The 26,048-nt window shown below is 42.1% G+C and overlaps 3 protein-coding genes across 8 annotated transcripts in view; all 3 read right to left on the reverse strand.

Annotated features, from left to right (window-relative positions):
* LOC107997420 (suppressor of lurcher protein 1) overlaps positions 1 to 15,451 on the reverse strand; it is a 317,598-nt gene extending 302,147 nt beyond the window's left edge. For all 6 annotated transcript variants that reach the window (XM_017056003.3, XM_062086068.1, XM_062086067.1 and 3 more), the window contains exon 1: positions 13,329 to 15,451. In XM_017056003.3, the coding sequence (XP_016911492.2) occupies positions 13,329 to 13,331 (3 nt within the window). In that variant the 5' untranslated portion in view covers positions 13,332 to 15,451. The remainder of the gene's footprint in view (positions 1 to 13,328) is intronic.
* A 920-nt stretch (positions 15,452 to 16,371) lies between these two features.
* On the reverse strand, positions 16,372 to 18,462 carry LOC107997459 (uncharacterized). The gene has a single exon (XM_017056066.3). The coding sequence runs from the start codon at positions 18,309 to 18,311 to the stop codon at positions 17,013 to 17,015; it is 1,299 nt and encodes a 432-aa protein (XP_016911555.1). The 5' UTR covers positions 18,312 to 18,462; the 3' UTR covers positions 16,372 to 17,012.
* Positions 18,463 to 24,007: 5,545 nt separating this feature from the next.
* On the reverse strand, positions 24,008 to 25,284 carry LOC107997400 (uncharacterized). The gene is made up of 2 exons (XM_017055961.3): positions 24,963 to 25,284; positions 24,008 to 24,459 (listed from the first exon to the last, which is right to left on the reverse strand). Exons 1-2 carry the CDS (start codon positions 25,047 to 25,049, stop codon positions 24,109 to 24,111), a joined length of 438 nt encoding a protein of 145 aa, XP_016911450.1. The 5' UTR covers positions 25,050 to 25,284; the 3' UTR covers positions 24,008 to 24,108.
* Between the last annotated feature and the right edge of the window lie 764 nt (positions 25,285 to 26,048).

The following is a 26,048-nucleotide window of genomic DNA, read 5'->3' on the forward strand; positions in this document are numbered from 1 at the left end:
CGAGGATGAATTTTCCCCAGTTAATATTCAACATTTATTCCCATTCCCTCTATTAAATATATATTCTTTCTCGTATATTCTTCATCTTATCAATCCTTAATAACGATCCTTCCTCGATCCTCGCCGGATCGACTCGAGTCGTTTCTGGTTAAAAATTTCGCGGTGTGTTTTATAAATTGGAACGAGGACGGAACAACTATTGGAAGGTTGGGCTCGTGCCGCGGAGGAGGACGAAAAGAGAGAGCCGTTTCGTTTACGACGGTTACCCTATCGTAAACGCGTGACGCGAGAATTAATTAACCCAGATGGAAGGCTCGTTTGAAACGGGCCGATTGTTTCGCCTGCAGGAGGAACGCCGGCTTGTTTCGTTCGAGGAGCGAGAGAAATTTCGTGTACGCGCGCCAATCTGATATTCACCAGCGGAGCGTGCCCTCCCCTCCCCATTATACCGTAAATTACATCTCGTTAGAAGTGACATTAACCGTGGTAACTGGCCGATGTTAATTACGCGATCCCCGTGCTTCATTTTATACCGTAAATTCTACAATATTACAACAAGCTAGGATTCGACGACACCAGAGCCGTTACACTTATAATTTATCAAATAATTACGGTCTCCCCCTTCCCGGGGATAATTAAAACGCGTTATAGTGACGAGTGAATTTTTGTTTCAAAAAGACAGACTTTTCTTCGTCTCGTTTTCCATTCCGTGTCGCGCGCAAATCGAGCGAGGATTAAACTTTTAATAACAGGCAGAGCACTCGAGGAGAGTCGAAGAGGGAGTAATATAAAAGATCCTTTTATATTATCGCGATTGAACGTTGAGTCCGTTACGCCTTCGACAGAATCGGTGTAAAAGGTTGTTTTCCATAAGCGAAATAGTATGGAAGGCATCCGTGCGATCGTAAATGAAATCCAGGGTCAATTAGGTGGAGGGAATGGATCTCGGATCTCGTAACCCAGTCAAACCGGTACCGCAGAATGGAACGAAAGAAACGGACGCCTATCCTGCGCTTCACCAAGCAGTAAGAATCGCGTACGTACGGGAACGCGGTTCTAAAAGGGAAACCCTGCGTATTTCGCTGAATTTCTGTCCGCCAAGTTTTTAGACGGCAGACAGCCGCTCCGCCGTGGAACACAAAAGGGAACACGAGCCGCGAGAGGAAACGCCTTGGCCTTCTCCGTCCCGAGCATATTCTGTGGGAAACGTGTCTCTGCGTCGATTGATTCGTATCGCGCTAAATCGATCCGAAATAACAGTGTCAAAGGAAAAAAAGGGAAAGAAAAAGTTACGCGCGTATCGAGTAGATAGAAATTCATCGAGTAGAAATATCGATTAACACACGCCGCCACTCGTCGCACCAACGAATGCCGGCGCAAGATTTCAATTTACAAAAGTAGCGATAAAATATCGGTATATCGGGAACAAAGCAATAACGAATTCCTCGATGCCGTTCAAACGTGACGCGTCGGGAGGAAAAACATTATTTACTCTCAAACTGGAACACGTCATCGACATTGTACTTCGATCGCGTATAAAAACTATCTGCATCGCGTATCGTTGAGCACTCACCGATAATCTCGAGCGAAAGCTTTTCAGAAATTATAGAACTCTATATCCGTCTCCTCGCGAAATATCTTTCTCCTTCTTTCCTTCCATAACCGTTCGTTCCATCGTTCGATCCACGATCCACGATGTCGAAATTCGCAAGTAAGAATTGACTTACTTTGGCCGAGAAACGAACAAACCGGCTGTGGTCGAAATTTCGACATAAAGATTAGCAGGCAGCGGTCGAGCTGCGGACTTATTCGTTTGTTTACACGCGGATTCAATGGCGCGAACGTAATTTGGCCGAGGGCGAACGTTGAAACGAAGGGGGACGAGGAGGAGGAGATTCTGGCACGAAGTCCGTATCCGCGACGCAACAAGCGTTGTTATATATCCAGATCCCGGACACATTTGCACTGCAAACTCGTCGTTCGTCGTTAAACAAAGGATGATCCCCTCCCCTCTTTCTCTGGTAAATTTCAATTATACCTCTTCACGGGCGGGATTAAAATTAACGAACGTCTTACAGCAATTTACTAAAAGATAACGAAGCGGAATTAGTTAAAATCCACGCTACGCGTGCGAGTATTTGTCAAGTTGGCAATTACACTCCGTTTGCAATCGTTTTGCAAACAAGGATCAAGGACACGCGATGCTATCCATCAATTTTCCCTCTCCTTTCTTTCCTCCCTCTCTCGTCTAAGAATTAATAACCTATCGTTTATATATGTAGGCCAGTTTCTTCTCTATTCCAAACGATAAATCTTGAAGGAGACGGGCGTTCGTTTCCATATTAGCGGAACGATTGATTTCTAGAAAGCGTTGGGACGAGCATAAGGGGAGTGGGGGGAACGGAATAAACCGCTTTAAAAGCACTTTCTGTTTGCCGACTTGGCCGAAAATAAACCTTCCCCGATGGTTGATCGATCGACGCGCAATAAAATATAATACGTAACAAAGTTGGAAATGGCCAGTCCCGGTGGCGGAATCGTGACCGAATCGATTTCGTTACGGGGATCGGGGGGAAGGAGGGGGGCCGTGTATACACACACGCGCGTCGAACAGATACTGGATATCCCTGTGTATACCGAGCTCCCCTCAGAATATTGAAAACTTGGTTCCCCCCGTGGCTTGGTGTCGCGGCGAATTTTTATTTCTCTGCGGATCTCGGTATGGAAGTGAGTGGAAATTGGCCCGATACGAAATTTATAAAGATATAAAGCGATAACGATTTTCGCGAATCGTATGAAAAGGGAGGGGAGGGAAAGAGAGGCGTTTAAACGAGATGGAGGTACGTTTGACGGAAGGTTATAATGCATTTTAATTAAAAATTATTTATTTAAATTAAAATTCTCTTCCATACGCTATTTACTTTATCATTTCCAACCAAGGATTAAAATTAAAAATAGGGATATGAGATCTAATTATTCGGAACAGAATATAGATATAGGATTAATCTAAATTACGTTTGTGTTAGATTTGGGTCGGGTATATATTCCCGATTCTGCTCCGCAATTAAATAGATTTCAGTTTATTCGGATTTATTGCTTCAGTTAACTAGTGGTTAGCCACGCTTTTCCCCTGCAAACGGATTAATAAAAATAGCCGGAATCTAACGCGATGCGAGCCGAGTCGAATCGAGTCGAGTCGAATCGAGAGAGAGTAATATTAGGCTGTCGTAAGTCGGATCGAGAGAGAGGGAGAATGGAAATGGGCGCGTGACGAGGAAAGAAAGAAAGAGAGAAAGATATAACGAGATATGAACGATGAACGATAAAGCTTTTAACGCTGGCATAGTTCCTCTTTCTGTCGAAAATACGAAACGGATTGCTTTTCGGCCTACCTTATCCCTATGGATTACTCGATGCTCATATTCGTTGAAAGCACTTCGATGTTAATAAACGTTCGCGCCATATCTACGCCGTATCTGGTCCAGGCCACCAGCTTCGATACCAGGCCGATATATAGCTACGCGCTACGGAAAACTTATTTACCTGGCTCGATTGGAAACCAGAGTTTTCCATTCGGTTGTTGCGCACCTTTTACAAACAAACCTTATCTTGCTCCCTTCGTTTCGTCTCATAATTAATTACAAAAAATATCAAAGTAGTACCTCTTTAAAATTCGTCTAGTATATATCTTTCGATAATATTTTTACCTCCTCCTGTCACAAGACGAGTTAAACTTAAAAAGGATAACAGATTACACGACGAGATAAAGCTACGAGACAACGCCATTGTCCGAAGAATTACGAGATATGATAGTGGTTCGAACGGAGTGGTTAAAAAAAAAAGAAATATATATAAATCGGTGGAAAAAAGGAGGTCAACCCTTTTTTCGCCGTGGGAAAACGCCAGCTCTAGAAAACATTTTAACCCACCCCCATGCTCGTTATTTATCGTTCTCGATCGACATCTCCTCCTCCGCTTGTTCCTAAAGGTCTATCTACAATATTTCCACCGATACTCGAATAAATTTACGAGCGCGGGATCCGTGGAAGGGAAGAATGGGGCAAAGCCAGCCACGGCGTAAAGGAAGGGCGCATCCGTGGCAGTGGTAAAGGGTGAAAGGGTTAGGACGCGCGTATCGTCGGTATGCGGCCTACCGCCACGGCTCCATTATGATTATTGGAGAGGCGCGCAGGCAAAGAGTTGCACGGACAACGAATCCGCTTTATTTCAACACGCTGAACCGTGCGCACCGCGTACCGCGCAGGTGGATCATAATGCATTGTCCGCGAATATATACCACGGAATAAACGAACTAAATTCTAGAACAGAGAAGAAAACGACTCTTGCGATTCTTGTTCACGAATATCTCTTTTCACTGAATGTATATATACATATATGTATATTTGCGACAGTTAAATATTTTTCTCCTTCCTTCGATGATCCGCAATCGCAATTACCGTAAATAAAACGACCGATAGAACGTGGCGGGCATAAATGTCGATCGTTACGCCAGACTTTTCTTTTTCTCGACTAAACGAAAAAATAAATAAATCTCCCTTCAATCGACGCAACTGAAATAACTTAGCAGAAGCGAGCTCTCGGTTTATCGCGAATTTTATGGCAATCAGGAAGAAGAATTCTTGACTCGAAGTGATCATCGAGCGATTAGGTGAACGCGTGGCGATCGATCGACCGATGCAAAAAGCAATTATCGGCGTGGTCAATCGGCGAAGGGGGGGAGTAGGAGCGTTGTAACATTGGGAGCTGGGCAACGCTTCTCAATCAGGAGTAACACGCCGCGAAGAGGTGACCGATGTCAGCGGTGCTTGTAAACACGTTGTTTAGCTAGCCACGTAGCAACGTACACGCTGGTAGATTCTCATCTGGCCGGGAACACGGTTCCCGTGGAAAATAGAAAGCGGCGGAAAATTCGCGCGTCGATATGAAAGAGCTTGGTTTTTTCGCGACGCTTTCATCGAGCTCCAAATGTTTCTGTTCTATTTATACAACGAGTGTATTTTTTTTTCCTCTCCCTAAAAAATGGTGTAAACTTGGTCAGCATGAGGAAGCTAAAGAGGGAATTGTTTTCGTATTTTCTGGGGAAAAATAATAATAATAATAAAAAAGGAAAAGAAGTAGCTTCGTTCATAGGTGGAACGAAGTGGAGGGGCAATAACGCCGCGTATATTTTCATCATCGATGATATATAGAAATTGAAGGAAATTGGCGAAACGCCAAGCGAGCGGTGTTAGCGGGATCCGTGGTTTAAGCCCGACGCCAAATACATTGTCCCGCAAAAACGGTTGATTTATTATCACCACGGTTGGAACCACGGTGATTTCGTCCTCGATAATTTCCCTCTCCTCTTCATCTAATATCCTCCCTTTCCACTACTACCAATTTCGATAAAGATTATTTCTTTAATCGCCTCGTTTCTTCGAATGGAAAACTCGTACTCGGTACAAGACAAGTTCCAATCGATTCGACGATTATTTTTTGAAAAATGGCCTCCCAACTTCTTGCCAGATCCTGCCCGTCATTCGCACAATGGAGCTTATCCATTAAAGACAAAGTTTCGCGGTGGAAACGATCGATCCTTCCGAGTTTGGAGCGCGATTTTCGCCCAACAAAATCTCCGTTATTTCTTCTGCCCGATATTATCCCCAAGCATTCGCAAGTATTCAAGGCCGCTCTATCGATACACGCCAATGATTTACGACAGCGAGGGATCCACCTCGAATCTCGAGGGGGGAAGATAGATTTGCTCCGTGGAAATCTGCTTCCTATGACACGAAAAGATATTAATTCGCTCTATCGATATCTCTCTTCTTATTATTTTCCTTTCCTACTCATCGTTCCAGAGAATATACAATGAATTTGCCATCGATCGTTAAACCATCGATTTGACGATCGTGGAACGATTCGAATATACATATTTATGCAACAAGGGAATTTTATCCGTTTTCGAAAACTTTGAATCATAAACGTGATTTTTCTTCTCTCACCAATTCTTATTTTTCGACGAGCTTATTTCCGATCCTCGCCAATCGATCGAATGTTATTTCAACGTAAAATTATTAATTGACGCGATTGTCGTCCCCGATAGAGCGATATCGATACTCTATATCGACAGCTTCCGAACGAGTGAGCGCGCCCCCTTCGAGAAGGAGGAGGAGGAGGAGGAGGGACATTCTGGAAGGAAGGAACGCGGGAGCATAAATCTTCTCTCGGATCCATGAATTTTCTATCAACGTAGAAATTCTTGCGCTGTTAGATCCGCTTTATTAGACTCTTTGGACGATGATCGAGGGAAAAAGAAGGGGAGGGGAGAAAGAAAAAAAGAGCCGCCCCGCCACTTTTCCAAAGTGGAAAATAATACACGAGATGTCGCGCGACCCGCAACACGGAAACTTGCCGGGGAATAAAATTTAATCGCGCAAACCACAAGAACTTGCTCGCCCCCAACTTTTCTCCACACTCATCGCGATCAATAACTCTCCTCGCGATCTTCCTCTTCTTCGTCTCTCTTCTCGGGAAAATTGTAAAGAAAAAAAGAAAGAAGTGGAAGAAATTAAATCGAGAGACGTTTTTATTCCATCCGTCTGTTTATTCGTTCCGTTATAACGAGGAATGAATACGCGAGGGGGACGAAGGATTCGTGGGGCAAACGAGAAGCGATATTTTCTTCTACTTCTTCGAGGCAAAGACGTGTCGTGGTCGCGTTTCGAAGAAAGAGATACGAACGTACGACATGTGTCGCCTGTAGGATACGTGTAGACGAATTTGGGAGAAAATTTGCTTGGTCACGTTGCGAAGGTGTGAAATTTCCTTGCATTACGTCATCGGTGTCACTTCCAAACGCGTATGAAGTGTGGCCATGAAACCATTCCGGAGTAATGGCAACCCCTCAAGTCGAGGAGATGGTACACACGATTTTCCATCTCGTGTGTGATGGAACGAGAGATTTTTACGGGACGAAACGATGATCCACGCGTGTCACGTGTGAACATGTGTGTGTGTGTATTTGAGTAAGTGTCAAAAAAAGCTTGAATACTTTATATTTTAACTATGTACGTATCCTTCCTCCGTTTATATTCGTGGATAGTCCATGTATTTGGCAGGAACAATTGCTTGCAGCTTAGCTAAATATATATATATATATATAGTGTATACATATTTGAGTTATATTCGTGAGTGATAAACGTACAATACACGTGACTATTCCATACTAACCATGTTGTTGCAACCACCAATTCTCTTCTCGATTACAATCTACAAACCGCAAAGTGGTTTTTGAGCAAAACTTGATTTCGATCGAACTGATGTTCGCTAGCGATTTGTCGAGCCGAGGCACGGATCGAAAAATCTCCTCCCCTCTTTTATTCTTTCCCTGTAAAAACCTCTGTGGGCCTCGAAATCTCACTGTTAAACGAAACGGCTCGTTTCGTTTTACATTTTTTCTTCTTCTCCTTTTTTTACGTTCCAAGTATCTTTTTTAACTTGGAATTATTCCGTGCTGAAAAACCTTATTGGGCGTAACCGAGGGCGCAAATATTACACGCTACACGCTACACTACGAACGTCATAAAACTATAAAGTGAAAACCATAACTATTCGCCCGTTATATCGTCTATTTGATAGACGGGCAAGAGTTTCCAGAAATTTTTTACGATTCCATAAAATTTTCAACGATAAAATTTTCAGAAATAACGATACAAGCAGGCGCAAAATCACACGAAATCGTCCAAAGTTCGATATATCGAAGTTCCGCTCCCCCCTCCCCTTCTCCCTGCAAGTAATTACACGTAACTCATAACTCGATTGTTTCGCTCGGCGAAGAATTTTTATTTCACTCAAGAGCTCGATATTAAAAAAAAAAAAGGGGGGGAAAAAGGAAGAAAAAAATCTGAAGCGTGTTTATATTACGCGTGGTGAATTCGCTCGCGTGGAACGAAGAGAAAATAATTATCGGACGGTCGATAAAGGACCATCGGTGGGAACGTATCGTTTATTAAAGCTTATCGGGACAGGAACGAAGTAAAAGACAAAATCGAAACGATGCACGTGTCTTTATCGCGTTGTTGGCTGCGCGATAAGGGCGGTCAGGAGCGAGTCGGTAACGTGCGTGTTCACGGCCAATTTCGCTCGTTCCTCTGCGCTACCGAGAGCGTTTGTATACACTCGTTTGTAATACTCCATCTATTGAGGATTTTTCTTTAAATAAACGGATCACCGAGACGGGGTTAACAGTTTAACGAAACCTTTTATGCGAAACGTGGAAAAAAGTTACCAATCAATAGATCCAACTTTTATCCCCATCTCTCTCTCTCTCTCTCTCGTTCCATTCACTGTGGCACGGTAAATGACTCCCCCTATTATGAGTGTCGAGACTGTGAAATGGTTTCTTTTTTTCTTTCTTTTTCGCCTTTTTCCTTACCGGACGAACGATCGCGCTTCCGCTTTCGTACATTTTCTTTCCCCCTTTTCACGCTGTTCACTTACCAGCCAACGGTTGGCCATTTGCAAATAGCCAGTTTTCGCGTAATAACAGCTCGCACAACCGACTATTACCGAGTAATAATGTCCAAGTAATCGGGAGAAATCACGAAAAGCTTTCGATGAATGACCCGGCACTGCACCGCGAATTAATCCGAGTTAAAGGGGGTTGATTTTAATTCTCTCTCTCTCTTCCTCCCCCATCCCGCTCCTTTCCAACTTCAATCTTCTCGAATCTTCCTCCATTTCGTTCCGCCACCGTTTGTTTTTCTTCTCGAATTAATTTATCATTGACGTCGCTCGAGCGAGGAGAGCATTCGAGGAAAGAGCAAAAAGTATCGTTGAAAATTCTAGAATTATTTCCAATCTCTTGAAATAATAATTTTAAATAAGGAGGAACATTCTTTCTTGTGTTCGCTTATTTTCTCACAAGCGAGTTTTCAAATGAAAATTTGTTCAAAGACGGTAATCGACGAATTTTAATAAATTTGCGTCGAAATTTACATCTATATGTAAGGATATATCGAAACTATCTCGCGTCGGCTCGTGACTGGCAATAATAATATTTCCTCGTAAAAAGTATTCGGTTTCAAAGTTACGGCATGTTGCAAGGTTAATTTACCCGGCCGAGGACGGAAGGTCGATGCGCGAAACATGACGAGGATGGTTTTCACAGTTTCCCGATACTCTCCGCACACAACCTTATGAACCTAATTGCGCGACCGATCCTCGCGTGTACGACAGTTCGAGCACGCTCTCAAAGGATCGAATCCCTTGGCGATAAAGCCAAACAACGAAAACTTCCGACACTTCGTTTGTCTAAAGCTCAACGTGAAACTTGAACCATTACACAATCGTTCTCGCTCTTAATCCAGTGCATTTTTCTTGAATCTTCGTCACGTTCTCATTTTCACGGATTGAATGTGAAAAATGCGAAGGATTTCGTGTTTCAATGACACAATGTCGTTTCGTAAACGATAGGTGAATTGGATAGATAGAGGAAAAAAAAAAAGAAGAACCGACCGATGCGTTGTTTCGCATGCAACATTTCATGATTTCGCGGCTGACTTTTAACTTTTCGAAAACTCTCGATGCACTCCGTCGATAACTTAGTGTGAACCGAAATTTACGTTACGGTGCGCTCAGCATTATTTATCGAGCGTTCGAAGCCAAGCTAGTACCACACACATACGCGCGCGCATACACACGGAGTCGAGGTTTATGACTTCTTCTCTTTCTCGCCGTACGAGCCGTTCCAATTGCCAAGAAAACGTATATCTCTGCCGCTTCGTAGTTGCGTGTTGCGCCACGTGCGGTCATCGTAAATGCACGGTTCCTGAAACCCGAGACCGTGCATACCGATCGATTCCCCGATACGTGTTTGACACGTTTTATGCCAACAACACGTTATCTCGTCTAACCAATTCAAAAACGAACGAAAACGAAAATTAGATCGTGTAAAAACTAATGATTACGAATTTTTCTTATTTACGATGGATATCACGATGGATATGCCTCCTCGCTTTAATAGTTTCGTAACGATTGATTAATAATAAATTAATTAAATTCAAATTTCGAACGTATCAATTATTTGACAGGGAAACGAATCGTGGGAGGAGAAATGTCGATATCCCGAGAACATCTGGTTAAACGATATTAACGCGTCTCGATATCCGATACGTTGAAATAATTTCATCCGCGTGAGAAATCTTCCGCTTTTTTAAAGAAGAACTCGTTTAAAATGAAATTCAAACTCTCGGAACGAGAATCATCCAGCGAAAGCCACGATAAGATGGACGAGCGAAATGGTAGGAGGGGTTTTTCACGTCGTATTATTACGAGGACGAAAGTTGGCCAATTTCCGGCCAGGGATTCGATCCCCCTCTAATTAAAATATCGCGCGAGAAATGATCGAATCAGGATGCTCGATCGGCGATTCCAAGTTAACGAAAAACCACGCCATTATTTTGTACTCGTTCATCTCGACGCGCAAAGGTGCAACGTGTGTGCATGCGTGCGTGTACGTATGTGTGTATAGATGCGATGCACGTGTATCGGGCGCATCAAGCGGCCGTATACCGGTGCATATGAGATATCAAAGTAAATTGACACAGCTTTACTTGACAAGCAAGCTAAAATTGCTAAACACTTTCTGCGCGTTTAACCGTGCGCCTGTATAAACATCCGAATATATTTACATTGCAGAATAAGTTCTCCCACGGGGATCTCTCCATTCCTGGCGGTGTTGTCCTGTCTACAGAAATGGAATGGAATCAGACCAAAACTATGCGACGTTGTCGCGCGTCCATACCGTCCTCTTCCCCTCGTAATCGCGCGCGGTTTCGTGTTACGTCGTTAACCGTACGCCAACGCACATCGCATCGCCGTCGTTAAACGATAAGCAACACCGGTTGGCTACATCCATCTTTTACGCGCGAACATTTGCCATTTCCCCATAAGGGGAAGAAGAATTGTTATTAACCATTGTTGTTAATTTGAAAGAATTTGTTCAACCATTTATTCAACGAACACTTTTTCACGATTTTTTCTTTCTCTTTTTGAAACGCGTTATGACGTCCGTTTTTAAATCCAATTTGGGATCGATAAAAAAGAAATTCCTTTCGAAATCGTTCTCTCTCGGTTAAAATGGACAACATTACGATTAACGATCGCGACAGATGAGTACACGTTTTTCCATTCGCGTATTTGCATTTAATGAGGAATACGAGTCGGGGGGAGGGGAGGAGGAGGACTGGGGAGATAATGAAAGAGGGGAGGCAAATGGGCGATTTGGCGGCGGGGCCCTGGACACGGGAAATCAATTTCCAAGGCGCGAGGCGGGGACAATAATTGAAGAACTTGGCGCAACGAGTCGCGATACGCTTGTAAATGCACTTTCGACAAGCGCGTGAAACGCCGAATCTCTCTCGTGCGCGTGATAAATCAACGCCCGTGAAAAATACCCCCGCGTCCAAGCAACGATGGAACAACAACTTTTTCTTTTTTCTTTTTCTCTTTCTTTTATCTCGAAACCTTTCGATCGAGAAATCGCGACACGAGTCCTCCCTCTCCACCCCTTCCGTTCTTCTCGCGAGGCAAATGTTGGAAATGGAACGGATATATATAATATCTAGGAAATGCTAATAAATCGATCAACTTTCTAATTGATTCTGGCTCGGTTAATTAATCATTCGATCATGGATACGTCGCCATAACCGTGACAAACTTTAGTTCTAGTTTTTCTTCCCTCTTTCGTTTCGAGAAATCGATGTTACACGAAATATCGGCTTATTTTGCGCGTAACGGTTTTAACCACAGCGATGGATTAATCGTACATTAAATAGGATAACGTGCGCGGCAAACGCGCGAAATTGAGAGATTAATTAAACGAAGAAGACGCGTAAATAAAAGGAAGAGAAGAATGGCGAGAGGATTGGGATAGAATTAAATTCCAGCCAGAAATTTAAACTTTAAGATTCACTTGCGTATTTCCCAGTTCGTATTTCGCGCGAAAACTTGTTTCAAAGTATTCACTTTAATTTAACAATCGAATAATATATATATATATATCCATTTTGAAAACGGCAATCCTAGTTTTCCCGCTTTAAAAACAGCCTCGGCTAAACGGCATACGCATAACAGTTACGCAATTGATTTCGAATCAAGCGAGATACTGTCGATTAATGTCAATGTAAGCGATATTTAAGCTAATTGCCGAACCGGCCTGACCAGTCCTCGGTGCAATGCTCAGAGCATCGTTCTTCCATTGTCCGGTTAGGATAAAGCGATTAAACAGTTGATACGATCAATCCAAATTGTTCAGGTGTCAGACGTGTCCATGTGTACGCGTGTGCATCGGCGCAAAGTGGGATAATATACATATATACGGTAAAATCGTACGGGTGCCATTGTGTCTGACCTGAGAGCAGATACGTACTACTCAAGTATGTAAATTATGCGGCTCGACACGTGCGGTTAATAGTTGGTCGCCTCTCCTTTTCTACTCTATGCATCCAGCCACGATATATATATATGTATATATATACGTATACACGCTTTACTTTTACACGCCTACGTGTATATTTCATCCCTAAAATCTTATTTTTTTACTTGAACGCATCGCATACGATATGTCTTCTTTCAAATTTCGAATTAATTTGGAAGGAGACTTTATCGTATTTTTTGTCATATAGCTATTATTTTAAAAAAGAAAAAAGTGTGATTTCACAGTAATATTCAGGTAAAATATTTTTCTTCAAATTCGAAAACGTACTCGCGTACACAATGTATGAAACGTATTTACGCATGACGCGAACCACGTAGATCAAGGACAAAAGAACGATCGTCCCTTGATTTTATTTTCAATCGTAAAAGGAGAATGGCTTGGGGCAATGTTGGGAAAACATTAATCCGATGAGGGATCAATGTTCCGTTCAAACGTTCCCAGTAAAATCGAGATTTTCGCGCGTGTGCATGCGGGAAAAAGAAAGAAAAAAAAATGGTGGACGGATCGCACGACGACGCTTCAACGATTCAACCGCGATACTTTGCTGTTTGTACGCGTTTACGCGCCGTGTCCCGTTACAAGAAATACAAAAATCTCGCCATCTCGCGCCAGTTCGCAACAACTCACGACGCGTCCAACGCGCGACGCGCAATTTTTTATTTCTCCCTCCCTCTGCGAAAAACAACAACGACACGCAAATATTTCCCGAAAAACGCTGCCATTCTTCCTAGCAAAGATTTACTTTTTCCCCGCTCCGCGCGCGATTTCAATATCCGACTCGCGTCGAAATCTAGCTGCGAAAAGAGGGAATTTAGAGCACACTCACCATTACGTTAAAGATGCGACGTCCCTCGTGCTTCGGCGCCCGACACGAGCATTCCTTCACAGCCGGGCGACGTCTCCGGTGAATTCACGACAGCTCGCACTTTCCACCAATTCATAGTCGACGCACTTTCCTCCGATTGCCCCCTTCTTTGCGACACACACACACATACACACGCGACGATCTTTTTCTCGTTTCTCTCCCACAAAAAATCCCCTTCGAATTCACCGCGCACGATCGCTCGAACGGCGAAACACCGACTGCGAACTCCGTCCCCTTGGAATAATAATATACGTACGCACGAGTTTACGTACACGTGTTTACACACACTTGACGCTCGACATCGCGACGATATTATCCTCGTGTTCCGGGGAAACGGATACGATGTAAACGTACGAGCATAATATAAATATAAACACACGCGTCGACACCCATTCGATCTCCTTCTCCGCCGCGAGACACACCGCGAACAGGATCCGCCGCGGCTCAACCGTTTCAACGTTTCTCCCTCATAATTGCGAGGTAGAGGCGTATTACCTCCCGTTCAAAATCACGCGAACCACCCCGTCAGAATGGAATCCATGGCGTTGGCCGGAGGCGAAGAGCGCGCGTCGAGGAGGGAGGGTTGGATTCGAGTCGAGTCGAGTCGAGTCGAGTCGAGTCGAGTCCGAGTCCGAGTCGAAGGGTGCAGAACGACGCGCGCGACACTCGAGCGGCGGTTGACGCGACACTAGAGAGAAAATCCGGAGTCGGCTTGCCGCCACCGGATGCCGGACGTCGGGGGCGCCTGCGCCCTTCGCCGCCACGAGAGTGCCGCGAGATTTTCGTGGGACGCGTCGATGCGACGCGCCAGTCTGGCCCACGACCATTTCGCGAGTGGACGCGTGTCGTCCTCCCGTCAAATGTCGTTAGCCTTCTTCGTTTCCCCGACGAGAATTCATCCTCCCTCCGCGCAAAATCCGAAAGCTCGGACTTCGACTCGCTCGACAAGCTCTTCGAAACGAAAGTTCCAAGGGGAGAAGGAGGAGGAGAAAAAGATTTTTAGCCTTGCTTTTTCCGATTTCGAAAATGAAATTGAGATCAAACTTTGATTGATTCTCTTCAACGTTATTAGTATCCTCGTCAATTTCGAAAAAAGTCAAGGAGAACTTGACGAGAGGAGTACTACTTCGTGTTACTTGAATACTCGGATAAGGTTTCATCAGGAATGAAAAAGGAATAAAAAGGAAAGTGGATGGAGAAATACGTATATATATATATATATATATATATACGAAGAAACGTTTTTGAAAATAATGATTTTAAGGAAGATTGGTTGGTTAACGAGCGCGTCTAGTAAATACTGATAATATTCGCAAGGTATAGTACAATGATGGGATTACGGGTTGGAGATGGAGGCTGTTGGTAACGAGCGAGGGTTAGGCGGGCCGAGTTCGGCACAGATGCAGATAATGGAATCGTAATGCTATCGGCTGATCGATGATAATTCTACATCGTTCAATGGAAAGCCCGTGGCCTGCCAAGTATAATGAGCACACGAGGAACAGCGAGCTTTTGTGATTAACAGATTTGGTACACCGTTCCTCTCGATATTGTTGCCGATAATGTTGCACGGCGATCGCTCGAAATCGTCCAACATAATTTCACCACCTGCGAATAACTATTTCCCGTGTAATCGGCGAGAGGACGGTTTAACGCGTCTTCCGTGAACGCGACGAACTTCAATCTTGATTTCATTTTTTCTTTTTTTTATGGAAATTTAAATATTTACTCGCGTTGGATTTCCGAAAATCCCGATCTGAAAAAGAGAAAGCGCATTCGAAGGAATTTCACGGATCGAATTTTACGAACCTCGTTTGTGTAAAATAATTTCGCGTTTACTCGCGAAAGGAACGCGATGTTCAGGCTGCCTGAAATTTTCAATGACCGGCCCCTCGCTATTGCTCGCATTCATCTTCCTGTTTATCGCGTATTTACCACGGTCACAATGGGGAGGGGAAGGTTACAATTTCGTTGGTCGAACACACTCGTTTCGAACGGACTCCCGTTGCCGGGAACAACGAGCACGTCCACGTCGTGATGGGGAATAATAGGATGGGATGATTAAAAAAAAAAAAAAAGAAAGAAAGAAGAGGGAAAAATAATAATAATTGTTGAGCGTTATTGCGCTCGCGATACATAACAGCTATTGGGATCCGTCATCGATAGATGAGCGCAATTTACCGTTTCACGGTTATGTCATTGGCTCGACAGAGGAACGATTACGGCTGCTTCGAATTGCCGGCCGTAAAACGAACTTCTGCTTTAATCCGACATAACATTACGGCCCGTTGAACGGGACCGGGTGTTTCTCATTTTCGCCAACCGAGGAATATAATCGGATGCGCCCGATCACTGCGCAATCGAGATAAATTTGGCAACACCTATTCAACAGTGTTGCCGTTCTATTGCTTTTTTCCCGTGCTACTTCTTTTTAACCTAGCGTTCTCGTCCTGGCAATGGATCCTGTTTCGTAGATAATTAATAATTATTTTCGACAATAATCGCAGGGCATATTTTTTTATAAAAAAAACACGGGACATTCAACGGTGCTACTTTTTCGCAATCTAATCGTCGCGTAAAAACACTTGTCCATTCTTTTCCCTCGAAAGGATGTAAAAGTCGGACGCGTATAGAGTTAAGGTTATGGGGTAAAAGTTACTTTAAATATTAGGGGTTCCTATCCTATCTCTCTCCGCCTCTCGCAGGATTTCTGCAAAGTTTATTACGTGCCATAATCCCTTTTCCCTTTTACGATAAAGTTCGGCTAACGGAGAGCGATGGCGTCGTTTAAGCCGGCAAAGCGTCGTATCGTAGGGCGAGGTTTCGAGGGGAGAGGGGGGAGGAAATTAGCTTTCTTAACGATTCTCGGTTCAACAAAGCTACCAGCGCGCGAGAAACGAACGCGTGAAATAATTATATTAAAGCGTTACGCGAAGAGGCAACATTCGTTCAACTCGTCGAGATAAAATATGCTCGGGGAAAATGGAAGGAACAATGACGCGACTTCCACATACGTGACTTTATTTACTTTATTATCGTGCACAGTATCGCTGACAGGCAAATCATGGGGGAGGGGGGGGAAGGAAGCTGAGCGGAACAACGGAGCGGAAAGAAAGAAAGGAAGAGAGAAGGAGAAACGAGATTAAACGATACAATAAAAGCACTTCTGGCGTACTACGCTTCTTGTTTGCGAAACGTTATTAATAATCAACGAAAGGGCAAGTGTACTGGTACGTATAAAAAGCCCTTTCGAAAATACGCTACGATTCTTCGAGCAAATTCGCGTTTGAAAAGCGAATATAATCGAACAATCATGTTGTTATTGTACATACGATGATGTTACGACGTAATTGAACAACAATTTGGAATATCAAAAAGCGTGTCAAAAAAAGGAAGAAAAGAAATAGAAGGAATAGAAGACGAAAGAAAATTCTCGTACCGAGGGAGAGATATTAAACGTTTCTCGACGAGATATTAGCAAGAGATGCTCGCGACGTGCTGGCAGAACGTTGGCTGATTCACTCCTACTTTCCTCCTATCAAATAACGATCCTCTTACGAAGCTCTGGCAAAGGATTCCGGCCGTTTCGTCCTTCTCCTCTTTAAGCACCACGCGAAATATCGCGAGACACGACAATCCGTCGGTTCACTTGCCCCTCTCCTGCCACTTTCCCTTGGAGGCGATGTGCTCCCCGATTTCCTCGATCACCTCCGTGATTCGCGTCCGATACATCTCGGTGGCGCGGCACTCGCTCTCGACGAGATCGGGGCGTCGATCGCCGTACACGTAGTGCTCCAGTTTCTCGGTCGAGCCGACGAAATATTCCTCGACCGCTTGCTTCGAGAGCAGCATTATCTGCATGTTGGCAACCGCGTACGCCAACGCCATTGTTCTCACCTCCTCGCAACTCTTCTCGAACTCTTCCCGCGGCAAACACTCCTCGGCGACGAGGCCCTCGCTCGACAGCTCCCTCCTCACCGTGTCGTAATAGACGTCGACGAACAGGTCGCGGAACTCGCGCCTCACCGCTCTGGAGGTGGTGAGGAGGAGGGCGGTCTCGAAATCGTAGGCGGGCGGGCTGTAGCGCAGGAATTGGAAATCGACGAGGTAGCAGCCGCTCGGTTTACCCTCGCCGTCCATCTTGAACATGATGTTGTTGGACCACAAGTCCCGATGGCACATCACGTTCCTCCACCTGTCGGACGACACCACGATCTCCGGTAGCCTCGGCACCCACTCGCCTATCCAATCCTTTATCGCCGCAGCCTCGTCCCTGCCCAGCCCCTCCTTCATATCGACCATGGCCCAGGCGCCTTTCACGCACGAGGACAGGTACTTGCCCGCCAACGGCTCGCTCTCCACGAACGCCACCTCTTCCAGCAGGTGCCCGTACACCTCCAGCATCGTCCTCCCCGTGCCGCGTCGCAGCCTCTCGTCCAGCACCAGCGATCTCGAGTGAAGCGTGGCGATCACCCCCGCCAGCAGCACCCAATGCTCCTTCTCGTACGTCTCGTACTTGTCCAGCGTCGCGTAGCCGCTGTCCACCGCGTCCTCCAGAACTATTATGCGGTCGTTCTTGCCCAGGTAATAGTCGGGCAGCCATTTCTCCCCGCCCCCTGCCCCCATCTCCGGTATTATCTCACCGTACACGTCGATCTCCTTGTTGAACGTGTTGTGCCGCACGAGGAAGTCGTACTGGGGGCTGGAGGTGGGCGGCGGCGTTTTCGCGAAGAACCTCAGGCGCCCGCCACCCTCCACCGCAACCCGGAGGGTGTAGTACTGGCCCAGGAATCCGTTCGTCTCGCCCAGCTTGTCCAAACTCCAGCTCGAGACGCGGAAGTTGTCGGTGCCCAGTTTGCGCTCCACGATCCTATCCACGTCGGAGTCGAGGAGAAGCGCGGGCGATCGGCGCTCGTCGCCCGAGTCGGCGGCCCCGATCGGCATCGTTGCGCGCCGCTCTCCACTCGGATCGCGCCGCCGCCCGAAAATTTATATGCCGGCGCAACGAGCGTTGTAAATGCGAACGTTCGGGGGAAAACGCCGGGGAATGATTCCTCGGCAAACACCGTGTCATCTTATCGGCGACGATTCCAAAACTCAGATAAACTCCGGAACGATGCGCTTCGGGAGGGGAGGGCGAGAGAGGTCGGCGCGAACGGTTCAATGAGGCATTGTTTCGACAAACAATGTCCCGATTCTAATAATTTATACATCCCGTAAATCTGCCGGAAATAGATATGACGAGGGAACGCGATTTATACCGTTTTTAAGAGGAGGAGGAGCAGGGGGGAAAATGTTTGCACGCAACGGTTGCGTGGTTGCGTTTCGAAGACGAGCATATTTCTATGGTTATAGTGATTTATTGATGGAACGATACGCGGTTATCTCGAGAAAAGTTTGTATGAATTAATTGTTTTATTTAGAGATAGGATCGATGAAATTTCGATTGAAATCGAAATTCTTTTTTCTTTTTTTTTTCCCCCGTTCGTTTAAAAGGAAAATTAATTATAATGATAAACGATGGAATGAATGTAATTGGAGGTAGACGGGTTTTAGAGTTTTGAAATTACTTGAGGAGAGGAAAGAATAAATAATATTTGTTAACGGATAAATATAACGGAAAATTTTTTTTCACGAAATAGTGACGATTCACGGAGAAAGAATACAGTCGTCTGCATTTTGTGTTTGCAAAAGGTAGAACTTTTATGGATACGCAAAGTTGAAATATCAGTGGCAATAAATGGATTATCAATTGACGAATAGTTTTAAATCTTGGGACAATATCAAAGAGCAGAAGCGTAGCGTTGGTTGGGTGAATTGTTTGAGGTTTCTTTTTTTTCCTTTTTTTTCTTCCCTTCCTTTTTTTATCGAGTTATCGTGTAAAGTTTCGACGAGAATGGAAAAGTTATTAAATAAACGTCCAAACGTCACTTTTGGCCGTTTATCTGATAAATTACGATCTCTAACACGATCTTACACAATTAAACAAACGAAAACGAGTTGAATAAATATTAGAGAAGCGTCGAAATGAAAATCTGATTTATCGACTTTCTTCGTGAACGCGGTTCCGGAATAAAAAATTTTTCTTTTTTTTTTTCAATCATCGAGCAAATACAAATATATTACCTTTATATACTAAACCTCTACATTTATATATATTTATATAAATTGCTCCTTGTACTTTGTTCCAATTTTTTTTCTTTCTTTCTTTCTCTCTTTCTTTTTTTTTTTTAAATTAATTTCAACGTTTCCGCTCAAATCCCTCGAGTGGATAGAAAGCATACAACGCCTGATTTCTTTTGGGAAAATGCTTGGCAATGCCGATCCTTAAGGGATTAATGTCGGATGCGCTTTTAGCACCGCCAGCGTGGACGTGTAAATCCTGAAACAAATACGATATACCATGGAATTTCCCGAGTAGATATAGCGAAAAGAAACGCGCGAAAGTTGGAAATACGTTTAATTTTTCCAGTTGGGAAAAATTTGGGGAAAAGGAATTGCATACACGCTCGTCGAAATTGCTCATCGCAACAATCGCGATATTTGCGAAAATTGTTTTATCCACCTTTTAACGGTAACGTTCCTTCGTAATTCAGAGAGAGAGAAAAAAAAAAGAAAATGAAATAACGAAAAAAGAGAGAAATACGAGAAATACGAGTTGTTCTTAAAGAGGGGAAGAAGGGAGGTAAGGTCACACTCTGGATATCCCTTTCGGTTTCGTCGCTTGACGCGAGGCAAAGGAAATTAGATTGCGTTCCACGGCTACGAAGGATCGAGAGCGGCTGTATCGGCCGATATAATTATTGCTGATCGAGTTTTCGAGCGAAGCTTTCGTCCATAATTCCCTGCCCTACCGATCGTGCATCATCGCGGTTCAAACTCTTCCTCGTTGCTTTCTCGTCGATCAAGGAAAAAGAAAAAAAAAATAGGATCCCTTTGAATCACGGTTAAATCGTAAATTAGTTTTCATTCGATTTAGATTAAAAATTAACCGGGGTCATTAAGCGCCTTTTATTAGAAGAAAATCGAATTTGAGCAAAAAAAAAATTACTAGCAGTTGATCAAAATCGTTTTTTTTCGAATACAATTCGAAATTCGTATCCTTTATTCTTCTAATACGATCTATTAACGCGAATATTTGAACAGGTTTTTGTCGTGCAACAAATTCGACTTCGTTCGAGCCCGGTTCCGAGCATCGTTAAACGGCGAAAGTTTGTGGCCGAGACGACTTTTTAATTGGCCGGTTGGTCGACGTCAACACGGGACAACGCCGCGCCCTCGTCTTTTTTACTTCTTTTCGCGAACAATCCTCGCCCCCCGCCCCTGCCGCGAACAACGAAGAACGCGGCCACAATAGTCCGAAACAGAATTCTGATTAATTGACGTGGCTTTAATTAAACTTTTAATTAACAGGGCGGAAAAGAAAGAATTTAAAAAGTCGGCGCCCGCTTGGCCGTGACCCTGGTCGATTAACAATCAGCCACCAGATGAATATCTGGCCACGTTAATACGCGTAAAAACGAAATTTCTCCTTCGATTTCTCCTTCCGTCTCCGTCTCGCGAGAATACTGAACTTTTGACGTTCGTTTCATCGACGTTTCCTCGAATAACGGCCATATAAACGGGAACGTCGAGAAAATCTTTGCAACCGAGAGGTTATGTCGCGTAAAATTAATACTTTCATCTGTCGCGAACGATATTCGATTCGATAAATTTCTTCCTTGATACGTTTAAATCTATATTTATCCGCCATATTATTTATATCGCATTAAAGGAATAATATTTTCACGGTACGTTTCACGATTTTCACGAACAATTGTATCGCGAGTGTGTTCTAGGTTATGTAAAATCCTACTCGACTTCCTTTCGTTATTTTCTATACCTATGAATTTCAGCGATCTCTCGATACTCTTGCATGAAACTTGATGCCAGCCAGAAGTAGTGGGTATAGTAGGTATATGCTCGTACCTCCTTCTCCGTGTCTATCTCCGCATATTCGAAAACAACGAATCGAATATCACGCTACTTTTGCTGAAACATGACAAGGGGAAAGGTAGAAATACAGTTGATACCAATTCGCGATACATCCTCGAAGATAATGGATAAAATTGTCTACGCTCGCGAGAAATGAAATTCATGGTAACGAAATTAAAATGGAAATTATGCTCTCGCGAGAGACATTTTAATTAATTTGTAATACCGATTTCCAAAGCGGAAATTACATTCGAAATTGTGATTAATTTGGCTTCGAATTTTCTACTCGTAAAGAAAATATTTAAGCTTTCCGGTTAAATACATTAATGTTTGTTTAATGCGTTGTTTGTATTAATTATTAAATATAATATCGTTAAAAAGTGCGATAATGGCATTAACGAACCATTCAACGTTGGAAATCGGAGATGGAAATTATGACGATAATCGTAAAACGTAAAAGTGTGGAATTCTCGATGCATTTGATGAAGGTTTTTCGAACGAATATTGGTTTAAATTTCGTATATGCAGAAGCAAACGTTATATGCACATCTGAAACGATTCCATGTTCACCGTTTCTTTCGTCGATCTGTCCGACAGCGTGGAAATCTGTATTCGAGTTAGCAACTGGAAAAAGAAGTAGCCAAGGATTAACAAAAAATATATTATATTGGTTAGAATATAAAAATTGATAAAAATGATCGATCGAATATAATTTTATGCGAAGAAATAATGGAAAAGGTATCAAGTTTGTATTTTATAAATAATTTTTAACTTGGTTTTGAAATTTCACGTGCCACTTCTTTTCAAGTTATGTTCTCTTAATTCAAAATCGAAATTTATACAGTGAAACATACGTTGGAAAGAATTGGCACTCGAAATTCTTGTCTAATATTATCGAAATATCGTGATATACATACTGATATACGACTATTTATTTAATTTTATATTTTTTTACTCGAAAAATATAGTTTGAAAGAGTTCAACAAGGTTTTTCTTTCCCTCGAACAAATATATTTCAAAGTTATGGAATTGTCACTTCGTTTCTTCCTTTACTTTTATAAATTATCGAGGGAATACATTTTGCTTATAAATTAGACGAAGAAAATAAATATAAAATTTAATACAAGTGGCGCCATCTCGCGTTTGGACGCTGGAAGCTTCGATTTGTTACTAGCAAAGCAGAATGTGCAAGGAGGTATTCGTGACGTCATAGACAAGGAGATCAACGTGCGAAAAGGACAGATAATATCCCCCACCATTTTGAAAACATCGAAAATTGATTAATTACACATTTTTTACTAAAAATTTCTGCAGCTTTAGGCTTGCATCTTAAAGCTAAAGCTTTGCCCAAGTTTCTCGTGTTAATTTTAACGCGAAATTCTTTTTAATTATTCGTTTATCAACAATTATCCTAGACAACGTTTCGATCGATTCCGTAATAAATAACCGAGTAATAAATAATCGATTTATTCATTTAAACGAAAACAAAAATATGAATAAAAATTATACGTGAAAGTAGGGACAGGAGTAACTTTTCAAATGCCTGTATTCATATTTATAAATAAATTCTATAATAATGAGAAATTAATAAAAATCGTGTTAAGTAATTAACAGCGTCGATATGGTCGGTAACATTAATCGTTAATAAATAATTAATTGAAAACGAATTCGCGTCGAATACAAGTTACGAGCCTAAGAGTGCAGAAATTCTTAGTAAAAAATTAAATTTTAATTATTAAATTTATTAACGAATAATATTACCGACCGTACCAACGTTACTGATATGCAACGAATTTTTCATTAATTTTTCATTATTATAAAATTTATTTATAAATATCAATATATATATTTGAAACGTTACTTCCTCTTTTACTTTCACGTGTTATTTTTATTCGTAATTACGCTGTTGTTTGAATGAACAAATTGATTGTTTACTATTTGATTATGTAATAAGAAGGGGGGGATTGCGATCGAAACGATAATCATTAATGAAGGATTAATTGAGAAGAATTTTGCGTTAAAATTGACACGAGAATCTTGTCAAAGATTCGATAAGAAGATGCGAACTTAAAAGTGCAAAAATTTTTAGTAGAACACGAATAATTAATTAATTTTCAATATAGAATTTTCAAAATGGTGGGAGGTATTAGTCTCTGTCCTTCTCGCACAGGTTCTCTCTTTATCTATGACGTCACGAATACCTCCTTGCATATTCTGCTTTGCTAGTAACAAATCGAAGCTTCCAGAATCCAAACGCGAGATGGCGCCACTAGTATTAATTTTTCTTCACTTTTTTTTACACAATTTGTACACAAAAATCACATATTTCTACGATATTGAAAAAATTATGTCAGATAGGAAATGGAATTTTTTCGTTTCTTCAGATTGAAGATAGTAAATTCTTTGATATAGAATAATTTTTACTACTATATGTTAAATATAAATTTTAAATTAATAATTCAAGATTGAGTTAAAAAATCGATGTTATTTATTTATACATTGTACAAAATACATATAGTATAAAATAATATACAAATATATAAATATACATCAAACAATAAAAATAATAATATACAAAATATATATATATATAGATATATTGATTAAAACGTATAAAGTCATAAATATACGAAAATTTCAGATGAATGATATAATTGTTTCGCAAATGATAAACGTTCTTATTTATATTGCCATTTGATTCGATCGAATAATAAATCGATCGTTAAATTATAAAAGAAAATGAATTGGTCGAAACAATAGGCTCGTTTTAATGGAGACAAATCGGTTTCTCCTGTTTTTCCTCATCAGTGGTTAATTCAAAGCCGCAGCGAGAATAAAATTCTTTCAGTTTGCTGCATCGATGATACTTCTTGTCAGGGATATCGATTTGAACCCTGTTCGGTCTCCCGTACGAGTGACTGGTAATCAGCGGGATCTTGAGACCTTTGTTCTCCCTCGAGATTTCCAACCAAATAAGACTCTGCTTGATACGATCGCATCGCGGCTTGCCGGGATCGAAACCGTCCACTTTATGAAGACGCTCGTACGCCCATTTTGTGCTGTCCTCTTTGTTATTGTTAAAATAAGAGATCGAATGTCGCGGAGCGAACGGTTCCAACTGAAATCAATTTCTGCCTCCAATTGGATTGCGTTTCACGATGATTACGTATTAATACTTGCACGGAGGAGGATTTATTAAAAGTAACGTTTTTCTTTTTTTTTTTTTTTTCAAAATAAATACAAAATAATATAAAATCTACAATTTAGTTTCAGACAATAACGGATACTTTTACTCTCGCATTCATCCCCCGAAATATTAATACATAGACGTGGATAGGATAGGATGTGATATTTGATCGAGGATAAACGTGTATCGCCCCGCCGAGATCTGAGACAGCGTTATCGAACAGCGGAAAGAAAAGAAAATTTCATCTCCAATGATAGATTTCCGGGCAATGCGGGAAATGGTTTTTCCGTATCTCGTACCGAGAGCTGTCTCAGCTTTACCGCCAACGAATTCACCCTCCTCTGGAATAGAACCGAACACGGTTCTCTCTCTCTCTCTTTCTTTCTCCGCGTTAATTATTAAACTCCCCGTATTCGTTTGGAAAGTTCTCTTACCACGGGATAACACTTGAATGCTTTTCGAATGTTCTCGTCTCTCGCCCGCATTTCCACCCAAGGAATGATGTAATCTGGCCGATGCATTTTCTTATCTTTCTTATCTTTCTGCAGGGAGAGGAACGATTTACAACCGTGGGAATTAACTGGGAATTTCCTATTGTAACGAGGAGGAAATTGTGATCCTTTCGTATAAACTGTCGTCGAATAAAGTGAAGATGTCACATCTTGCGAAACAAAAGGGAGAGAGAAAATGAAGCTCGTATTTTAAAAGGGTCGTACGAAAGAATGGAGTTCTAGTAGGACGTGCATGCAACAATAATTTTATGTACGTAATGTAGATATTTTTTTTTTCTTTTTACTTTAGAATATTTATCGTCGATACTTATTTATCATGGAATTATTTATTATAGAAATCCTTTTGATAACAAGAAAAAAAAAGTGGAAACGAAGGGAAAGCAAGTTGTAAAAATAGTTAAAGATAAATCAAAATAATAAAAAAAGAAGAGGCAACAAGAACGTGAAATACAATCTAAGGGAAAAAGTGGAATAAAAGTTTTCTTTCGATCCGATCGAGTATTTACGATTAAGAAAAAAAAAAAAAAAAAGTTCAATGGAAAGAAAATGGAGTCTTCGTTTTCTTATATCGTCGTTTAATAAGTGCCACGACACGCCATCTTACGAAATACGTAACAAGTTCTCCCGGATAAATCATTAGTTCGACGATTTTATGCGATGCGGCGCTGCTTGTATAATTCCTATTACTAATTTTTACGGAAACGAAGATAATCGGAATTGAATTTGAAAGCGGCCGTTAATTAACAACTAATCAAGAATTGCCGATAAGCTGTTTTTCCTTCCGGTTTTAGGGTTCGGCCAACTTTCGTTAAATCGATTTCCATGTATTCGATTAAAATTTCACTGGATCGACGTATCGCCTGTGCGCTTTCTCCCTCGATGTACATTTTTTTTTTCCCCACTCTAAAATGTTTTTCAAATGTTTTTCGAGAGGAAATTCGAGGATATTCGATTACACATAAAATCTTTTATTTCTTCGTATAGAATTATTTATATTTAAATCTACGG

Source organism: Apis cerana, linkage group LG15, assembly GCF_029169275.1.
Source record: "Apis cerana isolate GH-2021 linkage group LG15, AcerK_1.0, whole genome shotgun sequence".
Taxonomy (NCBI): Eukaryota; Metazoa; Arthropoda; class Insecta; order Hymenoptera; family Apidae; genus Apis; species Apis cerana.